Genomic DNA, 13,950 nt, shown 5'->3' with positions numbered 1-13,950 from the left:
CAAGGTTAAGTTCGTTACTGAGCTTCGTGGGGGTTTCGTTGTGACTACAGGGGGCATTTTGTTAATTTTTCTTGTGAGCAGGATAACTTTTGTATGTGTGGATGGAAGTTAATGAAATTTGATAGGCATATTACTGTCGTGGTCTCCAAGATTGAGTTCAAAGATGAGAGTCGTGGAGGTCGTTATGTCCCCGTAATAGGACCTTTTGTGTTTAGAAATCCCCCACCTACATCTGCTTGGAGACAGCCGACAGCTGGATATAGCGGGGAACCCCATAATGGGATGGGATCAAATGACGTTACATTGAGGGATTGTACTATAACTTCAGCAGGGGGAGGATAGGTTGGACATATGTCAGGTTATTTTCTACGGCCACACCAAGTAATTGCTATGGATGACGTCCACTGGAGACCTTAAATCTAATTACCTTAAATTTAAGGCAAGCGCGCAATAAAAACACGAAGGGCCGAAAAATGAGATGCCTAGATTTGGAATATACTAACTGTAGAAGTACAAATGTTAGGACACAAAGAACACAAGAAACAAGTCTTCTATTTGTCATAAAGACAAATTAACAAAACAGCAGTAGTCACCCTGTTCTGATTCTTTCCTTTATAACATCTTCTCTTATTATATTTTGCGGCGCTGCCGTGACACTTTCAACACAGTAAGAATTTCTTGAACGTTTTTTTTCCAGTAACAGTCCAAACTCAAATAACGTAGGGGGGGGGGGGGCTAACACGGGTGACGACGCATCTGTATAATCTGCGGCAAACCGTTTCAGGGTGTTCTGTACCATAAGAATATTACAGAGATTCTTTTGTTCTTTAGACCAAATTGATTATTAAAAAGATTGAAGAATACGCATGTTAATTTCTGTAGAACGATGTACCTCTGACGAAGACATGAGATCTCCGACCTCTAGTCTTTATATAGATTGCTCATGCAAACAGCCCGGCCGGGCCCCGATTTGGAAATATGACCTTAGGCCACACCAATTTAATTTCTTGGTTAACGGATTTTTCTGGAAAAATAATGGAGCGGGCGGGCGAAAAAAAATAAAAACAGGCCTAGGCATCCTATTATGGCCCAAAATGGTACGATAGGAGCCATGAAGTCAACACACCAGGCTGGTTCAAAATTTAAACAATGAATTTTTAACTTTTAATGATACCGTTGCATTGAAAGATGGAATAACTGTAACAACTAGGATAAAAAGGACCGTTTTCAACTGTTCAGGGCAAAATATGAGCATTTTGCAGTTGATTCTGAATTTTTATTTTTATTTCCAAGTCAGAAAAAAATGAAGCGGGCGAATCTGTTAACCAAGAAATTAAATTGGTGTGGCCTTAGCACTAGGTGAAGTATACGGGTGGCTACAGGGCGGACATAGGACGTATGGTCGTGTCGAATGAAAGTCAGGCAAGTTGAACAGCACTCAATTATCCCCGGACCAGAGGGCTGGTGGATGCCAGGCTTTATCACAGGGTGATGCAGGATAGAATCTGCCCCTACATCGCGGAATTGCGCGCGTAATAACAGTCAGCGCGGAATGAAAGTCGCACGTCTCTGGCATTAGAGCTCGCGGGGAGAACACACCGCTGTATCACTCAGACCTAATGACTACATTAGGCACCGTGATACCCTCCGTTAGCGCGCGCCCGATCGGGAACATTGACCTTGTGAGAGTTCGGCTAGCCGACAGGCCAGGGTTGGACAAGTTTTCAAAAATCCATTTCCACTTGCTTGAACCAACTTTTCACTTGCCCGAAACATAAATGACATATTTCGATGCATTCTTAATTGCAGCAAGGACATCCTTTTATTTTTTGATAAATAAAAACGCTGCAAAGTTCTTAGGAAATTTTACGTCAAGTTACTAAAGATGTGACATGTTTGACTACATGGGACAATATTTACTGCTACTGAAACTATTTTTATTACAGCTAGCGGGGAAATCAGCGTTGTATCACTCAGACCTAATGACTACATTAGAGTTCAGCTATCGGTGTGTGCGCTATCACCATCATGCTTTAAAGTACTCACGAACGGCAACTTTGCTGCTGATGGAGAGATATACGAGTAGTAGGACTAGAAATCCCTTTACCTGCAGACATACCTGCACTGGTGCAGGTAATATTGAAAATCACCAGCACCAGACAAGATTTGCCTGTACGACTCTACTAGGAAGTATGGATCATACTAAAACTGTTCAGAAACCATAGCCAGAATTTCCTTAAAGTTTATACTTCATAAGTGGTAAAAGTCAATGCAGCAAATGAAAATCGACCTATACCTTCATGTATATTATATATTCCCAGTGCAGGTTACACGGTGCTGGTAGACATCAGAAATACCTGCACTAACCTGCATATACCCAGTACAAGGACCAGTGCAGTTTAGGTGCAGGTAGACATCAGAAATACCTGCACAGTTCCAATTTTACCTGCTCTAACCTGCATATACCCAGTACATGGACCAGTGCAAGTTAGGTGCAGGTAAAAATCAGAAATACCTGCACAGTGAACTCCAACTTTACCTGCACCTACCTGCATATCCAGGTGGTATTTCCAGCCCTGTAACTGATAGACAGAGATATCGTCTAATGGCAGAAGTTAGAGATGTTCAGGGCATCGTAGCCACGCACTCAGGTCTTAGCTTTGGGCAGTTTTGGTCTGCAATCCTCAGTTATACTATCCCATCTATGTGTCCCTAATGCATTCTTTATCTTCCTCTCACTTGTGTCCAATTTATGGACGTTTGACCTTCTCCGTTGCCTGGAGTCGTTTCTACTAGTAGTTCTATGCCTGAACAGGTTAGGGTTAGGATCAGGCACGGTTCTGGATAGTCTAGATATCCAAGAATGTAGATTTGCCTCAGTCACTGTTCTGGATAGTGTCCATTGCCTGGAGTAGGTATCGTATTCAGAACCGTGCCTATCTAGTTCTATGCCTGAACAGGTTAGGGTTAGGATCACGCACGGTTCTGGATAGTCTAGATATCCAAGAATGTAGATTTGCCTCAGTCACTGTTCTGGATAGTGTCCATTGCCTGGAGTAGGTATCGTATTCAGAACCGTGCCTATCTAGTTCTATGCCTGAACAGGTTAGGGTTAGGATCACGCACGGTTCTGGATAGTCTCCGCTTATCCAACAACGTAGGTTTTCTCCAGGTACGGTTCTGGATACGCGTTGACTATCCCGAACTGTATCTGACATGGTTCTGGATAAAGCACGGTTCTGGATTCAACAGTCAGTCCATGGACGTGGTTTGGGGATGTCTGACGAAATCCCCGACCTCGTTTGGTTCCAGATCACGCGCGTTCTCGCCAGACTGTACTCTCGCGGGATTTGATTTTTTTCCTTTCACCATCAAAATGTTATTGGAAATGGGCCTATTCATTGGACTTGAATGTGTTTGATATTGGCGCTTCACCACTTGTGACGGCACTCGTATATTCCTCCATTTGATGCCGTTCCACCTTGATGAAAACCAACAACTGGAAATATCACTCCGTAAATAGCTTTGAAGGCATCCAATGTAATTTCAGTGCAGCAAAACAAAAATATTCTGGACGAGGAAATGTCTGGGACTATCTGTATAAAATGTCTGATATTAACATTTTCTGCACATTTTCCTTATTATTCCATACTTGAAGCGTTCGTAATAGCCCCAAACAAGCTACGTGAAGATTCCCTTAAAGTTTATTTTTGAGTATCACCAATAAATAGCAAAGGGTGAAAACTAGTACTGAGAAAAGGGGCGGCTTAATTTTCTTCCCTTTCTTCTTCTAAGGTTTCAATTCAGTGACCTTTCGAGTACCATAAGACGATACTGACATTTTCGTAATTTCACACTTTTAATTAAATTCATAAAGCGCTGAAAGAGTCTGAAAACAAGCTACGTGAGGAGGAGTCCCTTAAAGTTTATTTTCAGGTACCACCAATAAATAGCAAAGGGTGAAAACTGCCAAAAAAGGGCTTGCAGCTTAAGTTTCTTCGCGGCTTCTTTCGGCGACCTTTCAAGTCCTCTAAGACGCGTGAAGGCGGATCGATACGGTGCGAGCCGGTACTCCATCATGACTGCAAGCCTCGCCGGCAGGTGGGGAAGACAGATAGCCACAACTTATCATCCCGGAGCGAAGAAATCTGCTGGCATCTGGAAATAACGCCAAAAGTCACGATCCCCGGCAGAAACGTAATATCCTTAGCAGTGGGTAGGACAGGGATGGACTGGGAGATAAAACTGAGGTAATGGAGGCTGGCCTTTAGCAAATGGAGCGAGGAATCCGCGGCAGTTTTTCCTTGATGAGAAGGGGCGGAATCGTAATAACGACGGTGACGTTGCTGACGCCATTTTTCATCCGGGACATTTTTCATCCGGGACATCTTTCATCCGGGAAACTGACGCTATCAGGGCGGCGCCTGCGCACTTTAATTTCTAATCATCTGCGGTCGAAACCGGCGAAGACAGGTGCATTATAGGTTAACTCGTGGATAAAAAATCTTGTCAAGAGCGGATCAGATAAAAGTTTAATAAAAACTTGGTGACTTTGAAACGTGGGAAGCACAGACAATCAGTGATTATTGTTGCGTCACTGTAGACTTTACCAGGCTTCAGAAGCGGCTAGAAAAAGTAGAAATTGGCCAAAAGGCAAATAGCAATTGCCAGGTGAGTTGGTCGGCTAAGGAGTACAGTTTTGCCGCTCCCCTGTCATGTTATCTGTATATTTGTCCAGTTTTCTACTCTTTCCAGACGCTGTTGTTATTCACAGCTAAGCCTGGTGTCCGGGACTTTGCCCATAATAGCGGAAAAGTACCAGCAAAAGAAGCACACAAAGTTACAGCAACGGTCAAGTAATATGCACAGAAGTTCGGCCCTAATGACCTCGATCTGCCATAGATAGGAGCTTATAGAATCCTTATAAGAATAGCCAAGCAACTGGCCGGTCGTTAGGTGCATGTTATCGCCCTTCGCGTGACCATAAACGGGCATCCTAGCGTCTGGCCGGGCGAGCTAACGGCTAGCGGGGCAGCTTTTTTCCTTGGAGAGTCTCATCTGGTATGCTGATCCCTTACCCTTAGAGAGAGCAGGTTAGATCCCTGGATTCAAGCTAAGATTACAACCGTATTGAGATACATGGACGGACGCAGGCAATAACCAAGGCCTGACAGTTACAGATGATGTCCAAGGGCAAAAGACTATGCAAAAGGGAACCTTTTCGCAGAGCCGTTAGCTGAAAAGGTTTGTTGCCTCTAATCTCCAAGCAGGTCTTTTGGTGTCTCTCTGACAGTATCAAGTTGGGGCAAGACAGTATCAAGTAGCAAAAGAAGTATCCACTTGTCACCCGTTTGGCCGGCAAAAAAGAGAGAGCCAAGTACAAAGCACCCCTACACCGGGCGTAATAAGCCGAAACCTAAATCTCAGCTTCAAGAGTGCGTTGCCCGTCGATCCGAAAGTTTCGAGGTTATTCAAGGTAAAACAATCCATCAGGTACCTCTAAGACTTGTGCTTGGGACTGGAATTGACGTTGTGGTATTTGAAGATTTGAAGCTAACATCACCTGGGGACATGTCCTTTTCTCAGTACTGACAGGCTATAGATCCTGTAGGGTGGAGGTATCCATCAATGTAGTGCACTAGAGAGAAGACAAGAGAAGAAGAGAAGAGAACAGTAACCTCGAGCTCTCCGCATTTAGAACATTATTACTATATGTAAATATTAATATTTGTACCAAATGCCAATTTGTAAATAGCCTTATCTATTGATGTGAAAAGTATGCAATTCAGCCACTTTATTTGGCTGCGATGTACTTTTTAAGGATCATGTTGATCAAATAAACCAGTCATTCATTCATTCATTCATTCATTCATTCATTCATTCATTCATTCAATGTTTTGTTCTTGAGTAATCTCCAAGCAGATCTTTCGGTGGTTGCAAGACAGTATCAAATGCAAGACAGTATCAAACTGTTCAGTGCTAGCCTCCACCAGCCTTCCTAAGGGGGTTAAGACAGTAGAATTCGGCAAAAATAGCGTCTGATCGGCCAGGAGAGTGGGTCCACTGTTAGGGCTTTATTGCCAAGTCAACTCTATGATGGCCAAACTCCCCGGGGCCAATTTATGTTCACTATCTGGGCAAATTTCACTGCTTTTAAACCCAAGGTGTTAGTCTGGTGCAGGTCACTAGTCTATTTGGCTAAATTTCACTGTTTTTGAACCCGCGGAGTTAATCTAGTGGATACTAGTTCAGTGTACGTCGATGAAGGTTAGACATCCAGGTAATACGATACGCCAAAAAGCAGTTACTCAAGCAACTGGATATGATTTTGACCGTTTCCAAAATCATGTCCAGTTGCCTGGGTAACTGTTTTTTGGCGTACTAGTTATTTCAGTGTCCTTGGGCGAAATGTTTCCGGGGACAGTGAGGCATGGCCCTACCCTGGAGTGTTGGATGGTGTTCAATACGGAAAGGTCGGGGGCAGGGAGATCAGGTGGATAGGCACTCATCATGGCGGCAGCTTCTGTCGAGTGGAAGTCGTACAAGATGGCCTTTGGTGTCGTGAGGTCAGGGCAGGACCTTCGCAGCGCGCAGATGTGCGTAGCTCTTCGTCAGAAACTGATAATTTGCCAACTCTGCAACTGTTAGGTCACAGGGTCTACTCAGATCGCTTGGGACCTGACACAAATACGTTGTTAGTTAGTGGGGCTTATTTTATCCTACGATAAAAGTATCATAACTCATCAGTTATCACAGTGGAAAGGTTGAGGTCGAGGCATTGGTTGGCATTTTTTTAATGATAAAAGATATCATCAGTTGTTCGCTAATATGAATTTGGTATTCTGTTTCCTGTTGAAGTTTTAATGTGAAATGAAATTGCCTTCTAAGCAAACGATGCGTTACGTATACATTCAATACTTGTTTATGCTGAGCACAACCCTAACGTAACGTACTAGCTAGAGAAAACAGATGAGTATGGTTCTAGAATGATCCCTTTGAGAAAATTGAAAAATGGCGTCTGATGTGTCTACAGTGTTGACAAATGACGTTCCATATACAGATAATCCCTGTCGTAAATTCTGGCCAAATTCCCAAAATGCATCGGCTGCTCGGAGGATTTGCCAAGAGGCCCGATGATGGCAGTGCGCATGCGCGGTACGAACAGGTGCAGGCATGTCCCGGATGTAGCAGGTTAGGCTAAGATCCTAGCGGAACGTTATTTCAAAATCAGATCCGCCGAGAAAATCAACGCTTTACTTTAAGATTAGATTTATGTGTCAAAACTTTTCAGGCTAGACGTACGATCAATAGGATGCATGCCAGAAGCGTACGCCACGGTGGGCAAATGCATTATACTGTAGATGAAAACCCCCTCAACACAAATCTCGTAAATCCAGGCTAGATGCGCCAGCGATTGTTTTGGATCCATACAATGGTATAATGAATAGCCAGATTATGAGCGTGGAGGATGGAATAGATTTCATACAAGTATGGAGCACGTGGGGGACATACTAAGCGGTAAACTGTTGAACTCAGCTTTGACGGTAGACGTGGAGAGGATGTTTCAAGTCGTTATGGCTTTTAGGCTCTGTTTTAAGATGCAATCTTGGTCATGTGAAGGCTTATCTTGTGATTTTTCTTACAAGGAAATGGAGTTGAGACTGCACGGCGTGTAGCGACAACGCATTTCGCCATATACACTCCTGCCACGTAACTTGAAATACGGAAATATTGGATTGAAAACTTAAACCCAATATCGAAGGTCTCGCCTCTCTAGGCGATGGCTTTCGACATGCTGGAACGAACACGGAAACAAAAAGTAAAAAAAAAAAGTGATATACCGTCCCACTTATGCCGCGACCTTGTCGATATGCAATTCATCGTGCGGCTTTTTCCAATAGAGTCATATAACTGTTAACGCTAATCAATATAACACCGCACAGTCGAAACATCGCGCAGGCCAGATCGATAAATACAGTACGGAAAGCCTGCTTGGATCTCCGAGGGAGATAGACTCGACAAAAAGCGCGCCGTGTCATTTATTTCCTGTCAATCTGATTTCTTTTGAATGCCAACTGGTTGCACCCAGTGACGTCTGTACTTTAGGGGATAAGCACGCCACTAAACCCGCGCACCTCTGCGTTCAGCGTAACATTCATACGGTAATTTGGCGTCCGCTCGATCAACTTAACACGCCGCTAGAATATCAAAAGAACGCCCAAACATCTCGAAAACTCAGGAGGCTTTCCGTGCCTCTGTAGATTCGATAAAATTACCGTATTCGGTTCTTTGAACTTGAGAGTGCAATAAAGGCAATATAGCCACAACTGCCCCCTGTGCCCTCTTACAACACCGCCGCAAGGTGCTCGCATTCCGATTGGAAAATTCTCCTACTACTTCTGATATGTGTCCAGGGACGTTGAGACTACTCAATGATATGTCTTCAAAGGGAACTGAGATTGTTTAAGGGCGATTTAAGATGCCATCTTCAGGCGTGCCTATCTGATTCTGGGAACTCTCATCCACGGAAGGATCCTTTTATCCTTGTATCCATCTTTTTTTGCCAATTGGCTTCAGTGTCCTTTGAAGGCCACGCTGATGTTTCTCCCCTGAGAATGAACGTTGTAGGTCACATACATCGTGCGATCGTGCCTGATCTCCTTATCAATCAACTGTCCAAATCACCTCCCACCATGCAACCGGAGCTATCAGCTCAGCCACCCAAAACAATGCCTCTGTACCTACATGACTTGATTTTGATGAATGTACGTCGGTGAGTTAGTAAAGAAATGGGGTTTGTTGAGCCTCCCCACGGCGTGCATCCATCCGAGCTTTCCAGAAAAGTTGAAGGGCTTACAAGTCACACATTAGCGTCTTCCGTCTCCCATTCGCTTGACTTACTCCGACTCTTTTATTTTTGTGGGGCATCATTTTTGATGCACTGCGCGTTCTACCGTCCATAATGGCCCATCCCTTGAACCAGTTTCAGGTTTCCGCGCAGTAATGGGGAAGGAACGAAGATAAACGCGGGGGAAAGAATCGTTTGTTGCTCAGGCGTAGGTGGAAGGGTGACCTCCTGACATGCCGAACGTCACGTACATCTGTCTTGTCACCTGTGAGCTGGTATTGCGTAAACTCACGAGGAGGACACGGGATGTGGTACTACAATTAAGTTACACCCACATACATTTTACATAGATGCCATAGATAGACTGTTCCTGCTGGTCGAACACCATAAGCCTCGCCCCATTGTATATTTCGGAGAGGTGTTCGAACACCCTGTTCTATTTCGAAATGGTGTTCGAACCCCTTGTTCTATTTCAAAATGTCGGTCGAACACCCTGTTCTATTTTACCGTTTCGAACAGGGTTCGACGTGTTCGATCAGAAGCGAAACATCTGGTTTCCATTCTAAATATTGGTGTGGGTTATGAAGTACCAGATTGAATATAGAAGTTGCCGGGCTGCCCGTATAATATGAAAGCAATGATAGCACAATAAACTGGGTGCTTCAATATTTTACGCGTTTCCTTTGACGATTTCGGAACGTACCAGCAAAGCTTTATTTTTCTAATAATTTTCTTGTAACATTCCTCTCGTGTGTGTTTAAAATCATTTGTTAAGAGGCCTTGTCATGCCTTTGAGCAACGTTTTCAAAATTCTTTAATAAAAAAAAAGTTTCCTCTCTAAGTGTGAAACAGCTCATGCGGGACGTGGGGTGTTAAGCCGGCTCACATGACGGTACTTCAGAACTTGTGATTAATATTGATCAGGGCTGGGGAAGGCAGCCGAAAGTCCCGAGCCCAATCACAATCTGCTATTTTCGTCGACAAGTAACGATTTTCTCCGCCCTCTAATAATAGGTCCATTCTATTAAGAAAGTCTTATAAATCTTGGTTTAATCAATACGCTGGAATAAAGCGTGGTTACAGAAGTTTCGACCGCTATTCAGTAATCTATATCAGGGAAATGAAAGGAAAGTTTACATTCAGATGATTTAGAACAAGGAGCAATTCTCACTCAGACACTCAGTCAGCCATTCACTCACCCACCCACTCATTCACTCACTCACTCACTCACTCACTCACTCACTCACTCGCTCACTCACTCACTCACTCACTCACTCACTCACTCACTCACTCACTCACTCACTCACTCACTCACACACACACACACACACTCTCTCTCTCTCTCACTCACTCACTCACTCACTCACTTACTCACTTAATCCCGGAGCAATAACGATACATAATTAAAAAAAAATAGAAGAATATGTAGAAAATATATTGAAACTGCTTTATTCTAGTGTATTGAAGATAGATCTATAAGTATTACATTCCTGGATGAGTAACGTCGATTCGCTTTAAAGTAAGAAGACAAATGAACCTGTCAGACAAAAGAAGTATGAAAAACTGACGAAGGGACACGCCTATCGGTTTTCCATTTTGTCGCCGCAGGTGGTTTTATCCCTTGAGGACATAAGAAGGACCTTTGACTCTCTATCTACGCAAATGGCGCTTCTGCGCATGCACTTATTTGACAAAACAACCTTTGTTGCTTCCTCGGAGGAGACCTTCCGGCCATTTCCTGTCATCAAACCAGGAGCGGTGGTTGATTAAAGGACAAAAACTTCCATCGCAAAAACTAGCTGACTGCCAGACTTTAGAAGCGGTCGGAAAGAGTAGAAATGGGCCAAATAGGCAGATAACGTGCCAGGGGAGTTGGGCCGCTAAAGGAGTAACGTTACAGTTTGCCGCTGAAGCTGGCATGTTATCTGTCCATTTGGCCAATTTCTACTCTTTCCAGCCGCCTCTGAAGCTTGGTTAAGGCTACGCAAAAACCTCTCCCGACTCAATAGCCCAGCCTTTATCCCTTTATCTTGTAACAAGGAAAATACTAGAAACTCTAGCTACCTCTTTCTAACGTACGATAACGGTAAACCTATTCTGATTGGCTGCTGTAAGAATCTAAGATACATTATAACGGACGTCTCGTATAGAACGTTCCGGCGAGGTGCGTTTATCTTTGTCAAGTTCGCAGCAGTGAGCGGCTAGGAAGTCGCCATTATCCTTATTGATATCGATCAGTTTCTATGGAAAACAGAAAGACACTGAAACGACATGCCACTGGCAATATGTTCACGGTTTCGATGAGAGTTTGGCAAAGTTTCGCCTGAAATTGAGCTTGACTCAGGTGCAAATGAGTACCTAGCTTCGGTTAGGGACGTCTTCGATGGTAGGACGTAAAGCCGGAGGTCTCGTGTTTAAGAGGGGCTAAATCTTGAGGACGTGCGAAATGTACATGTAGATTTGTCCCAGGCATGGTTCTGGATACGCGTGGACTATATACAGAACCGTGCCTGAGCATGGTTCTGGATAAAGCATGGTTCTGGATAAAGCATGGTTCTGGATAATCGTGGACTATCCAGAACCGTTCCTGAGCATGGTTCTGGATAAAGCATGGTTCTGGATAAAGAATGGTTCCGGATACAACAGCCCTAGCCTGTCAGGTGCAGAAGCAGCTGAGAATCCTCACCACCAGTACCCGGTGCACCTGTTTCCCCACACAGAGGACCACCAGCCTCGTCACACGCGCCATTTGTGATAAGCATCAGCGCGCGTGCCACTCGGGCGGAATTCTTCTCCGGGCTCTTCCCGCTTGTTATGTTAGTCTCGGAAGGTTTTCCTTCTCAACGACTATGCAGTCATTGGGTGAAACTAGACGGCCATTGATTAAGTGAAGGCTTAATGCCTAACAGTCGTAAAAGAGCCGCAAAGTCGTTTATTCCGTCGTAAAAATGACGTTAGTCGCAAACTTCTGCAAAGTGGACGCTTTCCTTGAATTCTTAACATAGGCTACGAGGTAAAAAAAAACACGGATTATTGATTGAAAAGTTAGCTTTCAATAAAATAGACCAGCCTGTAAGCACTCTGAACCTGAAGATTGGCAAAACATTTCCTAGTATGTTGCAAATATCTGAGATTCCATCTTCTGCAACTTGTCCTCTCTGTCTTCCTGGTCGCCCCGTTACCTTAGTGACGGAGAAAGATACATGGGGTTCCGGTTGCGTTCTGATGCTATCTTCCCACCGCCTGCAGCGGTCTCAATAATGCACTTCCCTCTCTACAGATAGAATCAGGCCAGCGAACGGAGCAGAAATCCATCTGTGTCTTCTTCATAACAAGTCAGCGGAACAGAAAAACACACTGGTCTTTTACTACTCTTTCTCTGTCTTAGGCGAGATACAATCTTTTAGAAGCAAGCTAGTTCTAAAGAACCATAAAACACGATGGTATTTCACTATTTTAGCTCTGTCTTAGGCGAGATACAATCTTTTAAAAGCAAGGTATTTCTAAAGAAACAGAAAAACACGACGGTCATTTACTACTCTAGCTCTGTCTTTACTTTTAGAACCACGAGATACAATCTTGGAAGAAAGCTAGTTATAGAGAAACAGAAAAGCACGATGGTCTTGTACTATTTTAGCTCTGTCTTAAGCAAGATACAATCTTTGCTTCGAAACACGTTGGTCTTTTATTACTTGAGCTCTGTCTTAACTTTTAAAACCACGAGATACGATCTTTTCGCAGCAAGCTAGTTATGAAGTACCATAACACACGATGGTCTTTTACTCTCAGACTGTCTTAACTTCTAAAGCAACGAGATACAATCTTGAAAGCAACCAAGCTAGTTATAAAGAAAGTGAGTAAAAGGCCAGGACAGTGCCTCCCACGTGAGGCTTGGCGTACGCAGAGTTATTTTATCCACATTACGTTACTCTGTGGGAGGGGTGAACTTAGACATTCAATTTTCTATCTCCACACTAGGGAGGCGGTCGCAGCGGTTTATCACGCGGCTCTAGATGAACGTAAAGAGTGTTAAATTAACTCCCGTGCTCTTTATTATACACTAGATAAAGGGTTAGGCGAGCAATATGCCAAATAGGATAATGGCCTTATCTTTTTCTAACAGACGCTCGGTCCTCAGAGACCCCCTGCCACAGTAGACGCTTCAGTTGTGTGTGAGAAGTGACAGGGTGCGTTCCGCCTCGCCGGCGCTCTGCAATTTTGCCGGGAGCTCCGCGAAGATACCGCGAGGGTAAAACGGCAATGTTCCGCCGCTGATAGCTCAGATTCTTAACGTAATGGAAGTTAAGGCTATGGGTCTTCTTAAGTGGATACATTCTATCGGTGTTATGCTCTGTTTGTGAGAAAATGTATGATAACGTTGGGCCAAGTAACTACGGTCGGAACAAAGAGTAGGAAAGCGTTTTTAAATCATCTCACGATGTCGTTTTTGAGGCAGAAATTGGAGAAAAAGGTCAGAGTATTTACGTCGATACCGAAATGTCAGAGAGTTAAGCAGTTAAACCTTTCTATATGGTAAACAGTTTGGTGCCGTTTGGAGTAACAATGAGGGTTGCGCCATTTCTCGGTGGATTTGGGGTGAGATGGGCGACCAGGCTGGTTAACAGCGTTTCTCTCAGGATGTGGGGAGGACATCTCAGCCCAGTAATTACTGACTAACGGTGAACATCGTTATCCAGTTACTACTGTAAACGCTGTGTGTATAGGGTACAGGCTTATAGACCACCGCTCAAGTCGACTAAAAGGACATAAAAGAACCGTGAGCAAAACCCCATCTACTCTTGACTTCACGGTTTTAAGTACGCCAGGGATGTTTTTACTTTACGTGTGTGAAATACGTAACAGTGAGAGCCACAGGCGACAAATTTAACACGACAAAATGCCTGATATTATCTTCTGTGAATCTTCGCCCTTTATTCTGGAAGCAGACAAGGCCAAGGTTTATTAGAGGTGCCTTTCGTTCGTTGGAAATGATTACTATCAATTCATAGTACCCGCAATTTATATCGGAAAATCCTACACGGAGTTTCAGAAGGCCATACAGCTACTGCCGATGATGATGATGACTAAAACTGATGTTTGAG

The 13,950-nt window shown here is 43.9% G+C and overlaps 1 protein-coding gene across 1 annotated transcript in view; it reads right to left on the bottom strand.

The window, feature by feature from the left end:
* Positions 1 to 7,773: 7,773 nt before the first annotated feature.
* The window catches only part of LOC109464047 (splicing factor 3A subunit 2-like), a gene marked incomplete at its 5' end in the record, with an annotated part of 9,544 nt that continues 3,367 nt past the window's right edge, over positions 7,774 to 13,950 (bottom strand). Inside the window, one exon of the mRNA XM_019760971.1 lies at positions 7,774 to 7,795. Within this exon, the coding sequence (XP_019616530.1) occupies positions 7,774 to 7,795 (22 nt within the window). The remainder of the gene's footprint in view (positions 7,796 to 13,950) is intronic.

This window comes from Branchiostoma belcheri, unplaced genomic scaffold, assembly GCF_001625305.1.
Source record: "Branchiostoma belcheri isolate BF01 breed outbred unplaced genomic scaffold, Haploidv18h27 scaffold131, whole genome shotgun sequence".
Classification (NCBI taxonomy): domain Eukaryota; kingdom Metazoa; phylum Chordata; class Leptocardii; order Amphioxiformes; family Branchiostomatidae; genus Branchiostoma; species Branchiostoma belcheri.
Note: the sequence above shows the minus strand (reverse complement) of the source record. Positions and strands in the feature narration are given on the sequence as shown.